The 18,280-nt window shown below is 32.3% G+C and overlaps 1 protein-coding gene across 1 annotated transcript; it reads right to left on the bottom strand.

The window, feature by feature from the left end:
- Positions 1–7,557: 7,557 nt before the first annotated feature.
- LOC127138232 (uncharacterized) lies at positions 7,558–14,369 on the bottom strand. Its single transcript, XM_051064626.1, has 6 exons — positions 14,096–14,369; positions 13,834–14,016; positions 10,738–10,854; positions 10,489–10,638; positions 8,935–8,993; positions 7,558–7,896 (listed from the first exon to the last, which is right to left on the bottom strand). The coding sequence occupies exons 1-6, from the start codon at positions 14,234–14,236 to the stop codon at positions 7,761–7,763; spliced, it is 786 nt and encodes a 261-aa protein (XP_050920583.1). The 5' UTR covers positions 14,237–14,369; the 3' UTR covers positions 7,558–7,760.
- Positions 14,370–18,280: the final 3,911 nt, after the last annotated feature.

Raw genomic sequence — 18,280 nt, 5'->3', positions numbered from 1 at the left:
TGACGTGGCAAAGGTAAAGCTCAACTAGGTTGCTTAGGTGTCCTTATAATAGGATTTTTTTTTTAAAAATTTGAATCGGAAAATAAATACATATCCAATTTTATCCCTCTTCTTTTTTATTCCCTTGCCACAATTAACCAAAAATTGGCTTTTCTTATTACTTACCAACAATATTTAAAAACATGGATCCATCACAGATGATATTGGATCATTGGTTTATTGATCGAATTACTGGGTTATTGATAGAATCACGTGACTAAATCAGATAAAATTGAAAATTTTAATTGAATAAACATATCACTATAACAAAATTATATAGGTATTAAATCGATTAAACTGGACGATTTGATGTCTAAAAAAAATCAATAACACCTAAAATTTTTTAAAATATAATAATTTCACAACTTCATAATTTAAATTCAAATTTGAGGCAAATAATTGATTTAAAAATTTAACCAAATTATCAATCTCAAATATAAATTTCTGTTTGTTGTCTATCAAACATGCATTACCATTTACTTTATGTAACATCCCCGTCCAACAAATAGAAATCAATGATATCAATCACATAAAGGAGAAAATCGAGTATGTTCGAATTCCAAACCTACCAATGTTATAATATTGCAATAGCCTCTGTTCACTTTATTTAACATCGCAATCACCAATTTTTAAATTGGTTTTTCTAACTCAAATTCAACCGAGCTTTCTACATTTGATTTAAACATGAACATAAAGAAAGCTATAATAAAAAAAAACCATAAACACGTCTTAGCTAAGAAATTCATTTATATTAGAAGCAAATCTAATATAAACCTACTGTGTTTTTAGGTATAAACAAATCTCAAACCAAAAACTACAATTGAAGCTCTTTTCCACAAAACTGAAACAACACAAAATGTTGGAAAGTAACAAATCGATATATCATCCAATATTTGCCAACAATACCAGGATTCTTGGTTCTCTTAGTCCATAAACAAAATCACAACAACAAACAAGATGATGGGAAACACAGGATAAGATGAACCATTTTGGAAAGAATCCAAGTTCACGGACGAAAATCATGAGAGAAAAAAGGAAAAAGGAAACAAAATCTGAGAGGTAGCGACGGGAGGTACGACATCCGGAGAGCAAGAGTGCGGTGGATGAGAGGAATGGTGCGATAAATAAGAAACTTTTTTTTTTAATTTTATTTTGACAGCGATTGAAAATGGCGATCGAAAATGCTACAAAAAGGAAAGAATATCAGTTTTCCATTATATTTTTTAATTTTTTTTAAATAATGAAAAACAATGTCCGTTTTGATTTTTTTAAAAAAGAAAGCACTCAAACCGTTGATTTTTCGATTTTAACCAATTTACACCGATTTTTATCGATTCCCGTCAAATCAATTACATTATCGATCCAACAATTGAATCAGACTAGTTACCATCTCGATTTCAGGCTCAACAGGTCTGACCGACCAGTTCGGTTTTTATAACTATGTTTACTAGCAAAATTTGATACTTTCAATCCATGACATAGTTTTCCAACTCCTTATAAATAGGTTATTGTTAACCCTCTCATTTCTACTATGTATTTTAAGTATAAATGATTCTCGCTTATTACAGAAAGTAACCAGAAAAAATAAAGAAAAACATAGAAAAATCTTTGTTGATAGAGGTCAGGACGAGCATCATGCTCCATACTAAGTTGATTGTCATGGCCTCAAAGGAAACGAGAGAGTGCATAGTTGAAGTCTATGATGGGAAGATCGTCAACTAAAGTGACGCTCGTCATGGATCCTGGACTCGAAAGCATCACACTTAACTTGTGTCAATAATGGCAAACTAGTATGACACCCAAATCTTCCATTTTGCAGATTTTTCTCAATTGTTCCTCCATGTTCCAGGATTGTTTTACATGATTAATGAATCTGATTTGCATTATTTCTGAGTATGAAAGTACTTATAAATACCATTGTAATTCATGTAATTGGTATCCAAGCATACTTGCACTAAATTTACTTCAATTTTCAACATTAAAATTCAACATTATTCTGAGTTTTGTGCAACTTAATTTTATATCACTTTTCAAGTTTATTCTTTGTTGTTGTTTAATTATTGCACAAAGTGTATTTGAATCAAATTCTCCTTTCGAACCATATTTAATATCAAGTTCAATTTCTATTATTTTCAGATTCTTTTTCTTTAATGTTTTTTATTATGTATTCTTTAAATGTGTCTTGTTTATGTTTGTCAATTATGTCAGAGTTATTGGTTTTAAAATTCAAAATATGATGAGTATTTTACCAATTTATTTTATACAAGTTGCTTAAATATTTAATTGTAACGAGAGTTAAAATGTCGTTTTGTAATTTCTGTTTTTATAATAAAAGATGTTTTCTACGAAAGTAGAAATGCCGAGATATCGTTTACTTGTCGAAAGGGCAAAAATGGTATTCGACGTAGAAATCTGAATGATGGCTTTGATGGCCATGCGATAGCGGATCATAATTGATCGAGAGAATACTCAAATTTCTGTTTTGGATTCTCTATTTTGAAAAGAAAAGTCTTGCTACAAAAGTATGGGTGTCGAGATACTATTTACGTGTTGAAAGGGCGAAAACAGTAACCGACTTGAAAATTTAGACTTTTAATTTTTAGGTTATGAAAACGTCTCTAAATTAATCCACAAGTTATTTATAACTGGTAAAAGAATATTTAAGCTCAATATTTACACTGCAAAAACATGTATTTTACGGATTTAAGGTCCGGTGACGCGCCGACGAAAGTCAGTGTTATCACTAGTTTAGTATCTTCTATAGATAACAATATTCTTGTTATTATTAGGTGTTGCATTTTACTTGCATAAAAATGGTAAATATCAATCGTTGTTTTGGTCTCTTCTTTTATTATTGAATTAAATCATTTTTTTCACATAAACAACAAGTTTCTCACTAAACCTTAGATAAACACATGAACAATAGATAAAAGTATTTCTCACTAAACCTTAAATCATTTTGTACTACATTGATATAGTCGTATACTTGCGGCCTATCAAGTTTTTGGCGTCGTTGTCGCAGACCAAAATTTTCAATATCGTAATTCAATTGTTTCGCAGTATAGATTAAGGAACATTTTCTATTTTTATCATTTATCTCCACTTCCGGTTGTATGAAAAGAACCCGAAGTACATGGAATCTTTCTCAACTAATTGACGAAATCGAGCGCTACCTCTGTGTAAGATGCAGATTATAACAAATCCAAAGAGAGATGGCTGAGAATGATAGCCACCCCCTTAAGGATTTTGTCGTGCCCTCAAAAGAATATCCACACTAAAGCATTGTTCGCCCTGCCATAACAGCGAATAATTTTGAACTAAAACCCAAATTGCTATAGATAGTGCAACACAACCAATTCTCTAGAAACCCGACGGAGGATCTGAATTTACACCTCTTTATCTTTCTGCAATTCACTAATACACTTAAGAGCAATGGAGTTGATCCCGAAGCCATACGCCTGCATTTATTCACATTCTTCCTCAAGGGCAGAGTCAGATCATGGATAATAATCCCTACAATCTAATTCCATTACTACATGCAATAAGCTTAAGAAAGCATTACTTGCTAGATATTTTCCGCAGAGCAAGACAACACAACTTAGGAACCAGATTATCTACTTCAGACGGATGGAAAGTGCATCGCTTTTTGAAGCATGTGAGCGATTTAAGAAGTCAATGAGAGCATGCTCACACCATTGAATAAAAAAGTGGCTAATTATTCACGCTTTCTATAATGATCTGCTATATAACATGAGAATGACCATAGATGTCGCTGCAGAAGGGGATCTCAAGAATGACTTATTCAATGACACATATACGCTCATAGAAGACATAACGCATAACCATTTACAGCGGGGGAGAAAATGTGCTCCCGCAGATCAAAATAACCATAGTGGTGGTTAGGGGTGGCAAAACGAGCTCGGTCCGCAGGGCATGCCCGTTTTGCCCGCACTTTTGTGCGGGGCGGGCCAAGGATTTAGGCCCTCACCCTCAAATGTGTCCACCCCGACCCGCCCAGTTTTTTACGCGGGCTTTTGCGGGCACGTGTATTTACATAAATTTTTGCATTTTTAGGCTTAAAGAGTGCAGTGCCTGCGGGCTTTGCCCGCCCTGCCATCACTTTTTTGCGGGGCGGGTCTAAGTTTTAGGCCCGCATCCTCAACTATGACCGCCCCGCCCTGTTTTTTTGTGGGCTTTTGCGGAGCGGGCCTAAACGGGGCGGGCATACCCGTTTGCCACCCCTAGTGGTGGTATGTATGAAGTTAGTAGCTTCGACCACATGTACGCAAAAGTAGATGCTTCGACCCTAAAAATCGATAACCTAAACATCACCCCTGATGCCACTGCAGTTGTTGTAACCCCCAATTATGATATATGTTAAGTTCTTTGACACGTTAGTGTTGACTGTCAATTGTTAACTGAATTAGTATCATACCAGATAAACTATGCCGAACAAGGGAACCTATACACCAACATTTATAATCCTGGCTAGAGAAATCAGTCCAATTTATCCTTTAAGAACAAAAATCATACATTTGATGTTAGTCCCGCACCACCTGTTACTCCACTCGGGCTTCAAGGACAAATGGGTGCCCCTGGCACTTCCATAAATTCAACCGTAGAGGTAATAATGGAGATTTGTGTCATGATCCAAACCCGATAGAACGAGAACTTCGAGAACTAGAACATCCATAGTAATGAAATGATAAGTTGATAAGTGGTTTTCGCATCATTATTTCAAGTCATTTTCTCATAATATTTTGTCACATTTTGTTTGGTTTACTTCCAATTACCATGTTTTATGCTTTGGTTGCATGTTCTTTCTATTTACAGGGACTAATGAGCATCTAAGACATAGAGGGGTCGAAAATAAGCAAAGTAAGACAAAAATAAAAAAGATAATTTTTCCGCACAGTGAAACCAGGGAGCTACTACAACCACCCATAGCAGCAGAAGCCCTTAGGGTTCCCCATGCTTATCTCCCAATACAAAGAACAGATACCTGATACGGCCACTTGTGGCAGCTGCAACGGGTCGTAGCATGAGGGAAGTGAAAATCTCTTTTGTTTCCTTATTTAGATTGATTCTCCTTTATTGTGGCTCAGATGCATTATTTGATTTGAAGCAAATGTGATGTAATAGTCATTGAACTAAAGATTTTGTGCAGTTTATACTTTTTTTTATAAAACTCATAGTCTATTATGAGTTTGAGGATCCAAATTTTATTCCAAGAAGTTTCTACGTATTTCTTATTTTCTTTTTTTTCTGTACTCAAGTCTCCAAGAGAGCAATATTAGATCAAAAATTTATCTAAATTGGGTTTTCTTATTCATCCTTATTCAATTGTTTATCTACTATAATTGGTTGCTATGAATTATATGTTGAATACCGATTTGATTATGTTTTCCATCACCATGAGTGAGTAGTCCATTAGATACTAGGGGTTATGAGAATTATTATAACCTCTAGTAAGATTGGTCTCAATCGATTATGAGAACTTTAGCTTAAACTTATTTTATAATTTGAGTTCATGCATTCTAACTCCGTTACGAAAGTAAGGTGTTCTCAGGTATCAACGCTAGTCTAAAAGAATATGTGTCGATACCGGAATGCATATTTTTAAACAATCGAGTCCAAAATAGCGGAAGCACTTAGAGGAATTTGAGAAAACTATATAGCTGAGCAAAAGTAATGAATCATTGACGAATAATCCGGCCGTGCGAAAGTAGACGAATTATTCGTCATCGATAAGGCAATTTGTTGACGAAAGCGGGTATTACCCATATTTATCTATTCTCTATAATTTATATTGAATTCTCGTATTATAAGTGGCATGGATCGTGCGATTGTGTTAGAGTAACAACCATAACCCTAAGTCATGTTTGCCTTAATTAGAATTTAAGTTATTTTACAAATAAGTTGTTTTCATTTAAGTACTTTTTCATTTAAGTTTTTTACCAAAATTCATATTTTCGATTCCTCAAGATATACAGCGATAGAACAGAATTCGTACTTAAGTCATTAGTCTTCTGGTTGGATATCTTTTATTACTTTGCACAATTACGCACTTATAGCTGCATCAAATTTTTGGTGTTGTTGTCTAAAAGAAAGTAAGGCGTTCTCAGGTATCAACCGTAGCCTAAAAGAATATTTGCGATACTAGAACGCATATTTCTAAACAATCGAGTCTAAAACAGCGAAAGCGATTGGACGAATTTGAGAACACAATATAGCTGAGCAAAAGTAACGAATCATCGACGAATAATCCGGCTGTGCGAAAGCAGACGAAGTATTCATCGTCGATAAGGCAATTCACTGACGAAAACACGTATTGCCCATATTTATCTATTTTTTATCATTCATACGAAATTCCCATATTAGAAGTGACATGGATCGTGCGATTATGTTAGAGTAACAACCCTAACCCTAGGTCATGTTTGCCTTAATTGAAATTTAAGTTATTTTATAAATAAGTTGTTTTCATTTAGGTACTTTTTCATTAAGTTATTTGACCAAAATCCATATTTTCAATTCCTCTATATATACACTGATAGAACAAAATTTGATATTTAACTCATTAATCTTATGGTTGTATATTTTTTACTACTTCACATAGAAAGGATTAAAACCAAATCCGAAAAGTTACTACTTAGGATAGAACAAAAACCACAACTACAGGTTTAGAAGTATGAACCATCCCATAGGAGGAAGAAGAAAAAGAAGAGTAGTGAATACGAGAGATGGTTCGATAAGTAGGCATGGACACCTAATATTATTGAGAATAAGGTTGAGGCAACCCACTACTTGGGAGGCAATCCACACTTTTTGCATTAATTTATTTTTTTGTTGTTTTATTAGGCCATAAAAAGATTGATTGAGAAGAAGGCGTCAACATAATAAAAAAAGAATAGTGAATACGACAGATGGTTCGATAAGGAGACATGAACACCTAATACTATTGAGAGTAAGGTTGAGGCAACCCACGCTTTTTGCACTAATTAATTTTTCTTTTGTTTTATTGGGCCACAAAAAGATCGGTTGAGAAGAAGGCGTCAACATAATGGTCACGCATTTGGGACTGGCCAAACTGAGGTCTTACATGAGACATAACTTTTTTATATTTTCTGACATAATTTTAATTAAACTTTTAAACTTGATTTTACTACAATTTTCCTTATTTACCATTAGTATAATTTGACCTCAAAATTATAATGTTAGAACAATAGTAATGTATCTCCGAAATAATCCACCTTACAATTATCACACAACCAAAAATAATATCCAAATAATATCCTGATATAAATCTCCGAACCATATTTTGATAAGAATTAAGAATTAGATAGATCTCGTAATATCACATTTTGGTGTGATTTGAATGCGTCCAAAGCAAATTTCGGATTTTCAAATGTCTTGGATGCACATATAAGGAAGTACTGAGTAATTCCCCAAATTTAAAATTTTCAAATGCGTGCGTTCAATCAATTTGTGTAACATAAATGCACCCTACCCAAAATAGAGTTGAGTAAATTATAGGACAACGTCCTAAGTTTTAAAATGGAAATTCTCGAAGAATGCAATAAAGTTTACCTTTCTAACTAAACTTTAAAGAGTCGAGTTAAAGCAATAATGAAATACTATAATTACAAAACTAAAAATAAGCACTACCCTCCCAACCCCTACTTACGCAGAGAAATAATGTATACACATGGATAAAAATTGCCTCAGTCAAGGTAGAAGAGAGTCACAATTTTCCGCATATTTTTTGCTTCTTGACAAGTTTCCATCAGCAACCTACTGTCATGGAAAGCAAAGCAAATGACTTGCTGGACATGTGAAATGATATCCATATTACATAGCCTGCAATTGAAACAATGGTAGAACTTAATGTCTTAATCTTACAAGCTACTATATGACAACATACTTTGCTCCAAAATTTCATTACAAGATGCTTGCAGTTTCTACCAATATCAAGCTTATTTATCCAATTTACAAATCAAATCCTGCATTCTTACAGACAGAATGTATTACAATACATACAGTGATATGTCTCTAAATTGGTACCATACCCTTCTTACACTACCCCCATTTCATATGTGATGGGTTTAACATACCAAAAAAATTCATGTTTGTGGAACTTTTAGGTTTTGAATTAAGCAATAAATTTTTATTTTCATTTTACCTAACAATGCATGTACTATAAATTATAAATGGTAAAATATGGTTTGTCTTTATAAAATTACCAAATTCAGTACTTAAAAAAAAATCACACTTTTTAGTCCTTACAGTATTATCATGCATGCTGTTTTAGCCTTTTTATAATGTTCTAAACATGTCTGAAAAAATCATTCAAAAATATATGTTTTTGCAAAAAATACATTCAAACAATATATGCGGACTTAATAGCTGAACTAAAACTACTTGCAAAATAATTTTGTAGGAACTATAAAGTGTGATTTTTTTATGGGGACAATATTTCACCCGGTTATAAATTATGAATTGAGGAAGAGATACATAATATAGTTTAGTAAATTGTTACACATGAAATTATTTGCTGTTTTTCAGAAAAAGTGTTAAATGCCCCCAATAAAGTATTAAAAATGCCACTCGTCTGATCTTTACTTAATTAGAAGATCCCTCTTTCAGTTTAATTTCTTTTTTCCATGAATAAAATGAATTTTAAGCTAAATGCACAAAACTTGAACTCAAAAATCCCCCACATATTGTACAGTGATAGACTCGTGGACTATTCTGAAAAAGTTATAACAGGATACAGTTCTCGCCCTTGCGGCCTTGCATGAGAATGAGAGTTTATGTGGGGTTTGTGAGTATAAAGCTTGTGAAAGTATAATCATTTCAAAACGAAAGACAGCAAGAAAAAGCTAGTATAGTATAAACCTGCTGGCTGCTAATAGAGGTAGATGATCATTATGGGGCTTCTCTATCACATTTTTCACCTGCACATTCAACGAAATCATAGGAATTACAACTAATGATTATAAACTCGACCACAATACTGGGAATCTAGTGCACTGCACAGCCCTATTCAGGGAGCATAAGAATTTCAATCAAAAATAGAATTGAGTAGTTTACACTAGTCCAATGTTATTTGGAACAAGGGTGTGTGTGCATGTAGAGAAAGGTGGGTAAAAAGAAAGAGGAGAAGACATCCTCACAGCAAGGCAACATAAGAAAGCAACTGAAATTGAGATGTAACAGGACATGACTATTTCTCTGTAGGTCTAACAAGATAATCAGAAACAGACATGCTCTGGTCTGTGTTCTGCGGCTCTGCCCATTTCTCTTCCCAGCCATGTCTGTTTCCAACCATGGCTGTTGTAAACACCAGATAGCAAAAGGAGATAAATCCAGTTTCTGGTCAAGAACGCCCCGTTATATACAAACTAGGAGTGCCAAAACCATAGCTTCTATTCACAAGTGCCAAAACCACAAAAGATCAGATGGCATAGGCAATGTCCGAAGGACCTAGAGAGCTTAAAATCACAGCAAAACAAGGCAAAAAGTGATAAAAATCCAGTTTCCAATCAAGAACGGCACATTATATACAAACTAGGAGACAAAGCAGCATGAAACCTAAATTTCTATAGCATGCATTAGGGGGATTCCTATACATGTGGATGATCGCTATTCCCCGCCAGGAGCATTAAATATAGGGTCATACTTGGTAGTACCTATCAAATTTATAGCATCATTAAATAATTTCATTGGTCTTTGAAGTTTTTGTTTCTTCTTCTCATATATAGCATTAAATAATTTCATAAATATGTTTTAAATAAAAATAAAATAATTGATATTAAAAATTATAAATATATTTATGTTCAGTTAAATTAATATAAATAAGTTTATGATTAAATTTTTAAACTTAAGAGTAATTTTAAATACATCATTTTATATAATCTTATTTTTTGGTTACATATCATTTTATATAATCTAAAAATAAATAAGAAAAATAAAGAAATAAAAATACTGTATTTAAAATCAATATTTGGGATGTAAAAATTTATTTAAAATTAAATATGATTTTGTAACAGAGGGAATTTTGGCACTAACATATATTATTACATCATTATTTGGTTTATCTCAAGTAATATAGTAGAATAATATATCTTCTCTAGTTTGTTACCTATCATGTGCACATCAAACAAGGATAGGACAAGACTTTATCTCGACCTCATCATATTCTATTTTTATCAAATTCTCTAATCTTATCTAACTCCATCTTATTCTTTAAAATGCGTACTAAAAACAGATTACACGTCTTTTCATCATTGAGGATAAAATATCACAAACAGGAAGAGAAAAAGGACAGATGTTCAGCAAATGAACCTACAACGTTAAAATAATCCTATGTAAAAAGATTATATGAACACTTCAAATTTAAACCATAAATACATTTTATAAAAACTTCAAAAGTTCAAACATGAATTTTACCTTGGATAACAGCTCCTGACTCTCAGGAGGCTGTTTGCTTAAACTTTGGGGTAATATAACTGTAAGCAATTCTGGTTTCTCTGCTCTTAAAGCACCCCGGATAACAGCTGCATTTGTCCCAGATGCTCCAGATGTGTATATGTGGTTTTTCTATAAATAAAAAATTTGCAACTAGCGCATATTAAGTTGTGAAACATATTCGTAGGAATTGTCAACACAAATCATAGAACTTTGTGCAGCATTTCTTACAGTTATAACCATAGCATAGCTAAGAATCTCAATCAGTTCCTGGTGCATGAATCCCATGTTCCGTGTTCCAAAAAAGCCAATAGTTCTAGGTCCTTGTTGTTGAATGGCCAATAACTCCTGTATTAAATCAATTTGATTACTGTGCAAATTAATGTCCAGCAGATAATTGAGATTGCTTCTAAGATCGCAATCATTAAAGACTATGAATATTGATGATTGCTTGAAAACCGCTATTGTGAGCTTTAAAAACCAAGATAAATACTTAACATGAATACACAAATACTTAAAATAAGTTCCAACAGCATACATAATGCCTTAAAAACAGAAGTTGCAACCATGGTTGTTAGGATCGCGCTTTAACTCCCAAAAGCGTACAATCTTACGCGCCGGCAACCATCCATCGCTTTAAGTTGCAGAAAGATCGTGCAATTAGCTGGAGCGATGAAAGCGTAGAGGAAGAGCGTAAAATCGTGGGATCCCTACGATTCATTTTTCATTTTGACCCATTTTGGACCCATTTGACCCGGCCCAAAACTGACCCGTTAACTAAACCCTGACGGCAGCGCTCACATATTTTAGGGTTTTGGGAGTTGGAATATTTTAAATGTGATTTTGAGAACAGCAGAAATAATTATCGTGAAAGAAGTGCAACCACAAAAAACATTGGAACTCTGAGAATGAATTCTGAAATGATTAATCATTCAATGGATGGATTTCTTCTCTTCATCTATTTCTTCTATAAATTCAAATCAGTCCTTCCATTACTCTCATCTTTTCTATCCTTGCACTCCAATACCTCTTCCTGAGCTTTTCAAAAACAATTCACCATGTCTTCATTGATTCCAGTTGTTTTCTTGATTGAATATTTGTTACGAATATTATGTTTGAGAAAATTATGTTTTTTTGGATTGAATATTTGCTATTATGATTAAGTTAATGAGAATTTTATGTTAAGGTTATTCTTCCTAGTTATTTCTATAATTTTGTCTATTTGTTGGGATCTTACGATCCGAGTAACGATCCTACGATTTACGCTTTTTCCATATCCTAACAATCTTTATCAAGATCCCGATTTTGACAACCATGGTTGCAACAACATACATAAATTCCAACTGCACCACAATATAAGTTCCCATCAAAATCAAATCATTAATGTGCTCAAAATGACTAAACCAAATTATAAACACAAACAATTGTAAACAAAATGACTAAATCAAATCTGTCTCATCTTCACTTCTAAGTTCCACCACTTTAATATCATCTTGCTCATCACTTGATTCAATTTCAAACTCTTCTTCTCCATTAGACACTAATGTAGCAAGTCTAGAGTTATGTCTAGTAACACTTGCTGGTTCATTAGCCCAACAGCATTACCAACGACTTCCCAAGTCAAACCCTCTTCTCCCAAAACCAAATAGATGAGAAAACAGCAAAACACGGGAGAAATAGATGTGAATGGATGAGAAAGTGAAGAAAAAAATGAATAGGTGAACAGGAATGTGGAAGAATGGATGAGAAAGATCCACCCACCGCTTGCTGATTTTTAGGTTGAGAAGAATGTGGAAGAAGAAAATTGAGAGAGAGAGAGAGAGGGAGAGAGAGAACGGAAAATTAGATTCGCCGCTAGCTAATTTGAGTGAAGAGAGAATTGGAAATGACCTAGAGCATCACTAGGAGGTTTTATATTAGTCAAATAAAAAGAGAAAAATACATATTTGCCTTGAAAAAAAATTCAAACTTACAATATTGCCCTCATCTTCACAATAGCAGTCGGTAAACCGCTACAGAACCGCTATAGCACTGCTATTGCGCCACCACGCCATCACAAATAGTGGCCGCTATTTCCGCTATCGCAGATAGCGATTAGCAGCCCAAAAGTGTGGCGCCGAGGTCCCCTACTGCTACGCTATAGCACACTATCAACAATCTAGATTCTTATAAGCCATTAGGTAATACTCCCTCCGTTCCTTTTTAAGTGTCGTTGTTTGACTTTTTACATGTACCAAGAAATCTAATCATTGTTGTTACTTTTCACACAATAATTCTTCTTTTTTTCTCTCTGTAATAATTATCTAGGGGCAATTTTGACAAAAGAGCAATTAATACTACATTGAACTTAGCAAGTGACAATTAAAAAGAAACATATTTTCCTCAAGAAAATGACACTTATAAAGGAACGGAGGGAGTAACCAATGGATGAGATTAAAAGATTCAGGTAAAATAGTCATGTGACCACACTAACATGTTACTCAACGTTTCTCTCTTTTCCTTGTATTTGCACCGAAATCCCCTTAAACTCTTCATCATAAAGGTTGGAGTACAGTGATTTCTTCCTCAAATTGCCTTACAAACCAGGCCTCCCAGTAGAACACAAACCCCCTTCAAATCCTTCCACCGCATCAATGCAATATTTTTAAAGAAAAACCGTCTGTTTGATACAAAGTTGGAATTGACACAAAATTTGTAAATCAACGTGACCTTTTGTTGTTTCGGGATAAATCCGCAACCATGTATCAAATCCAGAAAGAAGGAAAATATTTCCCTAAAGTGTAAAGCTGTCATAGTAGGCGTGAAGATGAAACGATGTGAGTGGGCCAACATTGGTCGTGGGAGAGAAAGTGAACATAAAAAGGTCACATGATTGTTTTAAGTGACTGCTCTATACAGTGAGCCATCAAAAAAGAAAAGAAAATTTTGGTTATTCACAGGAAATGGAAGGTCGCCAGGGTGAAAAGGTTTGATTGAGAATATGAGGTTGAAGAGTTTTATATGAAGTAGGTTCTGATCCGCTGCTCCAGAAAATAATTGGTTAGGGGTTTGTTTTATGGATGCGGGGTTGAAGTTTGAAGCTGCGCCATGGTACCCATTTATTCTGAGTTTAAACCCCGCAGTGTGCCATAAGAAAGGGCCCCAAAGGGGTGATAAATATATGCGCCATTTCGCGGCATGGCACAAACAAGGGTGATAATTGGTAATAATGTACGTGATAGTTAAGTAAGATGTGCAAATTGGAAAAAGAATAGTAATAGTGAGTGTAGCAAATAAGTTAGGGTAAAAGTGAATAAAAGTAGCATGGGTGAAGTGAAAAGTGAATACCTGTAGATAATCAACATCAGGAGCAGGGTCGTAGTCTGATGATGGCCTGGTGGAGCCTGATCCTTCGACGATAGTTTGAACCTGATTTCGAACAAGACTGCCTACTTCTTCCTCGGAATCAAAATACCCTAAACCATTTTCAACTTGGTAATCTTGATCTCTATTCACATGTCCACAAAGCCACTGAAAAAACAGAAATCACACAAGTGAAAAAGAGAAAGCATATTAAAATATAAAATGAAAGAGAAGGATGTAGAATTACCGTGGTTCTAGTGGAGAGGGTTGGTTTGAGTTTAAGCTTGTTGGAGGAGAAGAAGGCATTGAAATTAGGGTTTGGGTTGGAAGAATAATAAGAAGAAGCAACACCCACGAGAGTCAGAGAGAGAGTAGTAGTAGCACTCATTCCTTCTTCCTTTTCCTCGATTTTCACCTCAACCCTTTTCTTTTTCCAACCTCTCTCTCTCTCTGCTTTCTTTTCTTTTTTTATATTATTATAATATAATTCTTTGCGATAATTCTCGAATCTCTTCCGTTCAAAAATAAAACAGAATCCAATCCTATATAAATGCTTCTACCTTTTCCTTATCAAATCTCGCTAAACTTTCCTTCAAATACGGACCCCACCTCATTCTCCTCGCTTTCAATTTTGAATTTTTTTTCAATGTATTCTATTTTATTTTAGGTAAGTTAACTAAACTTTTATCTAAATAACTTTTTTTTAAATAAATATTTATAATTATTTATTTATTTATTTATTTTTAAATAAAAAAATTTAAAATAAAGAAGACACTAATCTAATTGGCCTTGGTGTAATGTGTCAATCTAATTAGCGACAATGTATAAAAGAATCTCTTTTATATATATTTGTACATTGTCGCCAATTGAATTTGTGTATTTTATATATTGCATCAATTGGATTCACATCTCGTTTATATTAAAATATTTTTTATTTGAAAGTGAGTTATTTTAAAAAATAGATAAAAAGGTGGATTGGTTTATGTATTTATTTGAAAATTTTAACTATTAAATAAAATTTCTAATTCAACCACTTCAAAACTAATTAGAATACTAATATAATTTTAAGTATATCGTTATCTTTATTATAATAAACCTAATGAGGTCCAATAGCAAATCTTAGAAATTTGTTTTTCCCACCTTAACTCATTTAATGACGACACACCATCATCATTGCCTTTTTGCATGCATCTTTGTTTTATTAAATATTTCTGTCATATTTTTATTTATTTATTAAATCTTCAAACCATCATTATTACTACTTTTGATAAAAAGAAAAAAATATACTTATAATTTTATGGGTTATCTTGTGTTTCTAAGACATGAGTTAAAAACTGAAAAAAATAATGTTGTGTTGAAAATTATGCATTAAAGTTAGCATTATCCTAATTTTATTTATTAACAACCGTGTCATAATTCACATTTATATACATATGTATGTATATAAATGTATTTTTGCAAACGACATGACTTTGATTGAGATAAATGCTAGCAATAAATGATTTTCGATGTATCTATGTATAAATCAATATTTTGCCACACATGCCACTTTCTCTCTATCCTCTATATCTTTTAACAAACAAACACAAACTATTTGAAGAAATTCAATGGCTTCAAGCAATCCTTTTAAAAAAAATGTTAAATTTGTTGCAAATATTATTGACTATGAGCACAACACTCAGGGAACAAATTTGCTTGGAAGAATGCAAATATATCATATGGAGTTTGACAATTATAGTGTAAGTGATGCTTGTATCTTCTCTAATAAATCGATTCAGCGTTGCATAGGTACGGGTACGTACCCAGTACGGGTACTGGTACGGAGTACGACATTTTTAGAAAAACTAAGCTACGGGTACGTTAGTATAATTTTTTTAAATATAATTATAAAAATAATGAAGGTGTTATATTGTTTATATAACAACAAAACATTTAAATTACAAAACAATTTGCTTTAAAAAAGTTAATATTTGCGCAATAACATAAATAAATTACACTTAAAAAGTATTCATAAATCATTATTTCATTAAAAAGAACGGTTTCTAGTTCAGGTTTATCGAGAGAAAGACTAACAACTTCAAAAATAGCAACTACATCAAATAGATCTCATTCATCTCCAACAATATTCCACGTTTTTGTTGCTCCAACATTATAAATCTTAATATGAGAAGACAAATATTTATATGAACAAAAATTAAATCTTCGGTCCTCTTTTAATTGAACCTATTCCTTCTCAATTAGTGAATAAATTTAATTGTGCTCCAATTTTTCTCCATAGAAGATGAAGAACTTGGTTGTGAAATAACTTTTTTATTTCTAAATAGAATAATTAACCTAACTTTTACTTAGGAAAAAAAGTCCAAATTATATCATCCGAAAAAAATTAAAAAAATTTGGATATGTGGTACCAAATGTGTACCGGTTGGTGTACCAACTTGAGAAAAAAAACAAAAAAAAATGGTACGGCTTTGGTGCGATACCCGTTAAATACCCGATACCGATACTTTATCTAAAATGGAGTACTCGTGCTTCAGAGAATCGATTCTATTTGAAAATACAAGTTGTTTGTATTTTGTTTTTGTTTTCTCATAATGTTTATTTGGTCTGTTTGGTTGCATTATTTGTTAACTAATTGCATTATATAAAAGATAGATAATGGGAAAACTTTCATGTTTTGCTAAAGAATTTAGAGATCATATTGAATCATATGTGACTCTTCGGGATCCAAAGGATAATGAGTTTGAGGTGCAAATCCTAAAGAAAAAGGAAGTGTTATATTTTAATAATTGTTGGATCTGATTGAGAGATGTTTATGATATAAAGTTTGTTACTTGTGTTACCTATAGATATATAGAGAACAACCTTTTAATTATAAGACTTACAAGTAGGTTTGGCGAAAAAAATTGAGTATCCTACCACCATTCCTCTTATTAAACGGAGTTTTGTTAGAAACCCTCTTGAAGCTAGCTCATCAAGTATTACTTTTCCACTTCTTTTTTTAGTTATCATGTATCAAAATGGTTTACTTTTAGTTTTATGAAAGTGTTGACGTTCTCTGATAGTTAATTTTGAAGTGTTGGTGTCAATTCTAGAGAGTTGGTATATTTTTTTATCCTTGATCTTATAATTTTTATTGAAACTTATTAAGAATCTGTTTTTTTCTTTGTGATTTAATATATTTTTTCGTGTTGTATTTACCACAAAGTTTACCTTGGTGTGGATTATGTCAAACAGCTTTACCATCAATTATTTCTGAATTGCTTTTGGTTAATTACGGTGGCAATGAATTTAATTGTATTTTGAATTTTGAGATCGAACTAGAAATATCATGCAAGATATCCAAAGGATGAATTGATTTTTGCAAGTTGCATTTCTGAAGGGGTGAAAAAAAAAATTAGTGTCACTAAAAACATCAACAACAAGATCATGTATGTTCACATCCTACTAATTTTTGGAGTGAGAACAACTTTGATTCACCATTTTAATGATGTCAAATCAGATCCTATTTATATGCACCAATAACTTTTTTAACCAAAGTTCTCATATTGGTTTCTATGTTTGGGTTTACGAATGTGGTTGATAGTATTCATGGTTGTATTTTGTTTTGCATTTTTAATATTTATTTCCTCTTTTTGTCATTTTTTTTTGTATAATATATTTGTTGATTAATGTTTTTGTTCCTTGATTTCTTTTTTAGCTATAAATCAAATTAAATGCCTACAAAGTGTAGTGTCCTTGATTTCTTTCTTCGTTTTTTTTTATGTTTCATAATTAATGATAATAATAATCTCGTTAATTAATCATATTATATATTGATATTAAAATTAAGAAAGAGATATTAGCAAAGTTACTTTATCTTTCACTCTTAAATTAAGTATAAATTCTACTAGTATAATTATTAAATTTAATTTGTATATATTTAACAACTTTTCAATATTTATGATTAAATTGAATAATGGATCAATTGATCAAAGAATAAAGACATAGATCAAATTCAAATTTACGTTTTTAAATAATTAAAGTGAAAAAAATAAAAACTATACTTTAACAATCTATTGATTTATTATGATGTATTAACTTTTTTTTAATTTATATTTTATATTATTTACTTTGATATTCAATTATATCCATAAAATATACACTTCTTGTATTATTCTCTTTAATATCCAATCAAATCATATAAAACCTATGTTTTAACTTACAATGTAGCACCTCAAGTGTTATAAATTATTGCAAAATTTAGAAATTGTCACAAATCAAATACATTACACACATAATAAAGTTAAAACAACATAAGAAGAGGCATTGTTCAATTGACTCAAAATAGAAGACATTTTTCCAATTTATATTTTTATGTATTTATTATTATAAATTTCGGAAAGATTAAAGGGATCCATCATATGTGTTCATGTGACACTTTATCCTCTTTTGT

The sequence above is a fragment of the Lathyrus oleraceus genome, chromosome 4, assembly GCF_024323335.1.
Source record: "Lathyrus oleraceus cultivar Zhongwan6 chromosome 4, CAAS_Psat_ZW6_1.0, whole genome shotgun sequence".
Lineage (NCBI taxonomy): Eukaryota > Viridiplantae > Streptophyta > Magnoliopsida > Fabales > Fabaceae > Lathyrus > Lathyrus oleraceus.
The sequence above is the reverse complement of the archived record's forward strand: the minus strand, read 5'-3'. Positions and strand labels throughout refer to the sequence as shown.

Coding starts and splice junctions, on each gene's coding strand:
- LOC127138232 (XM_051064626.1), bottom strand. CDS start 14,236: ATGAGTGCTACTACTACTCTCTCTCTGACTCTCGTGGGTGTTGCTTCT. Junction 10,639..10,737: donor GCTATGCTATGGTTATAACT/GTAAGAAATGCT, acceptor TTTTATTTATAG/AAAAACCACATATACACATC. Junction 8,994..10,488: donor GTCAGGAGCTGTTATCCAAG/GTAAAATTCATG, acceptor TTGAATGTGCAG/GTGAAAAATGTGATAGAGAA.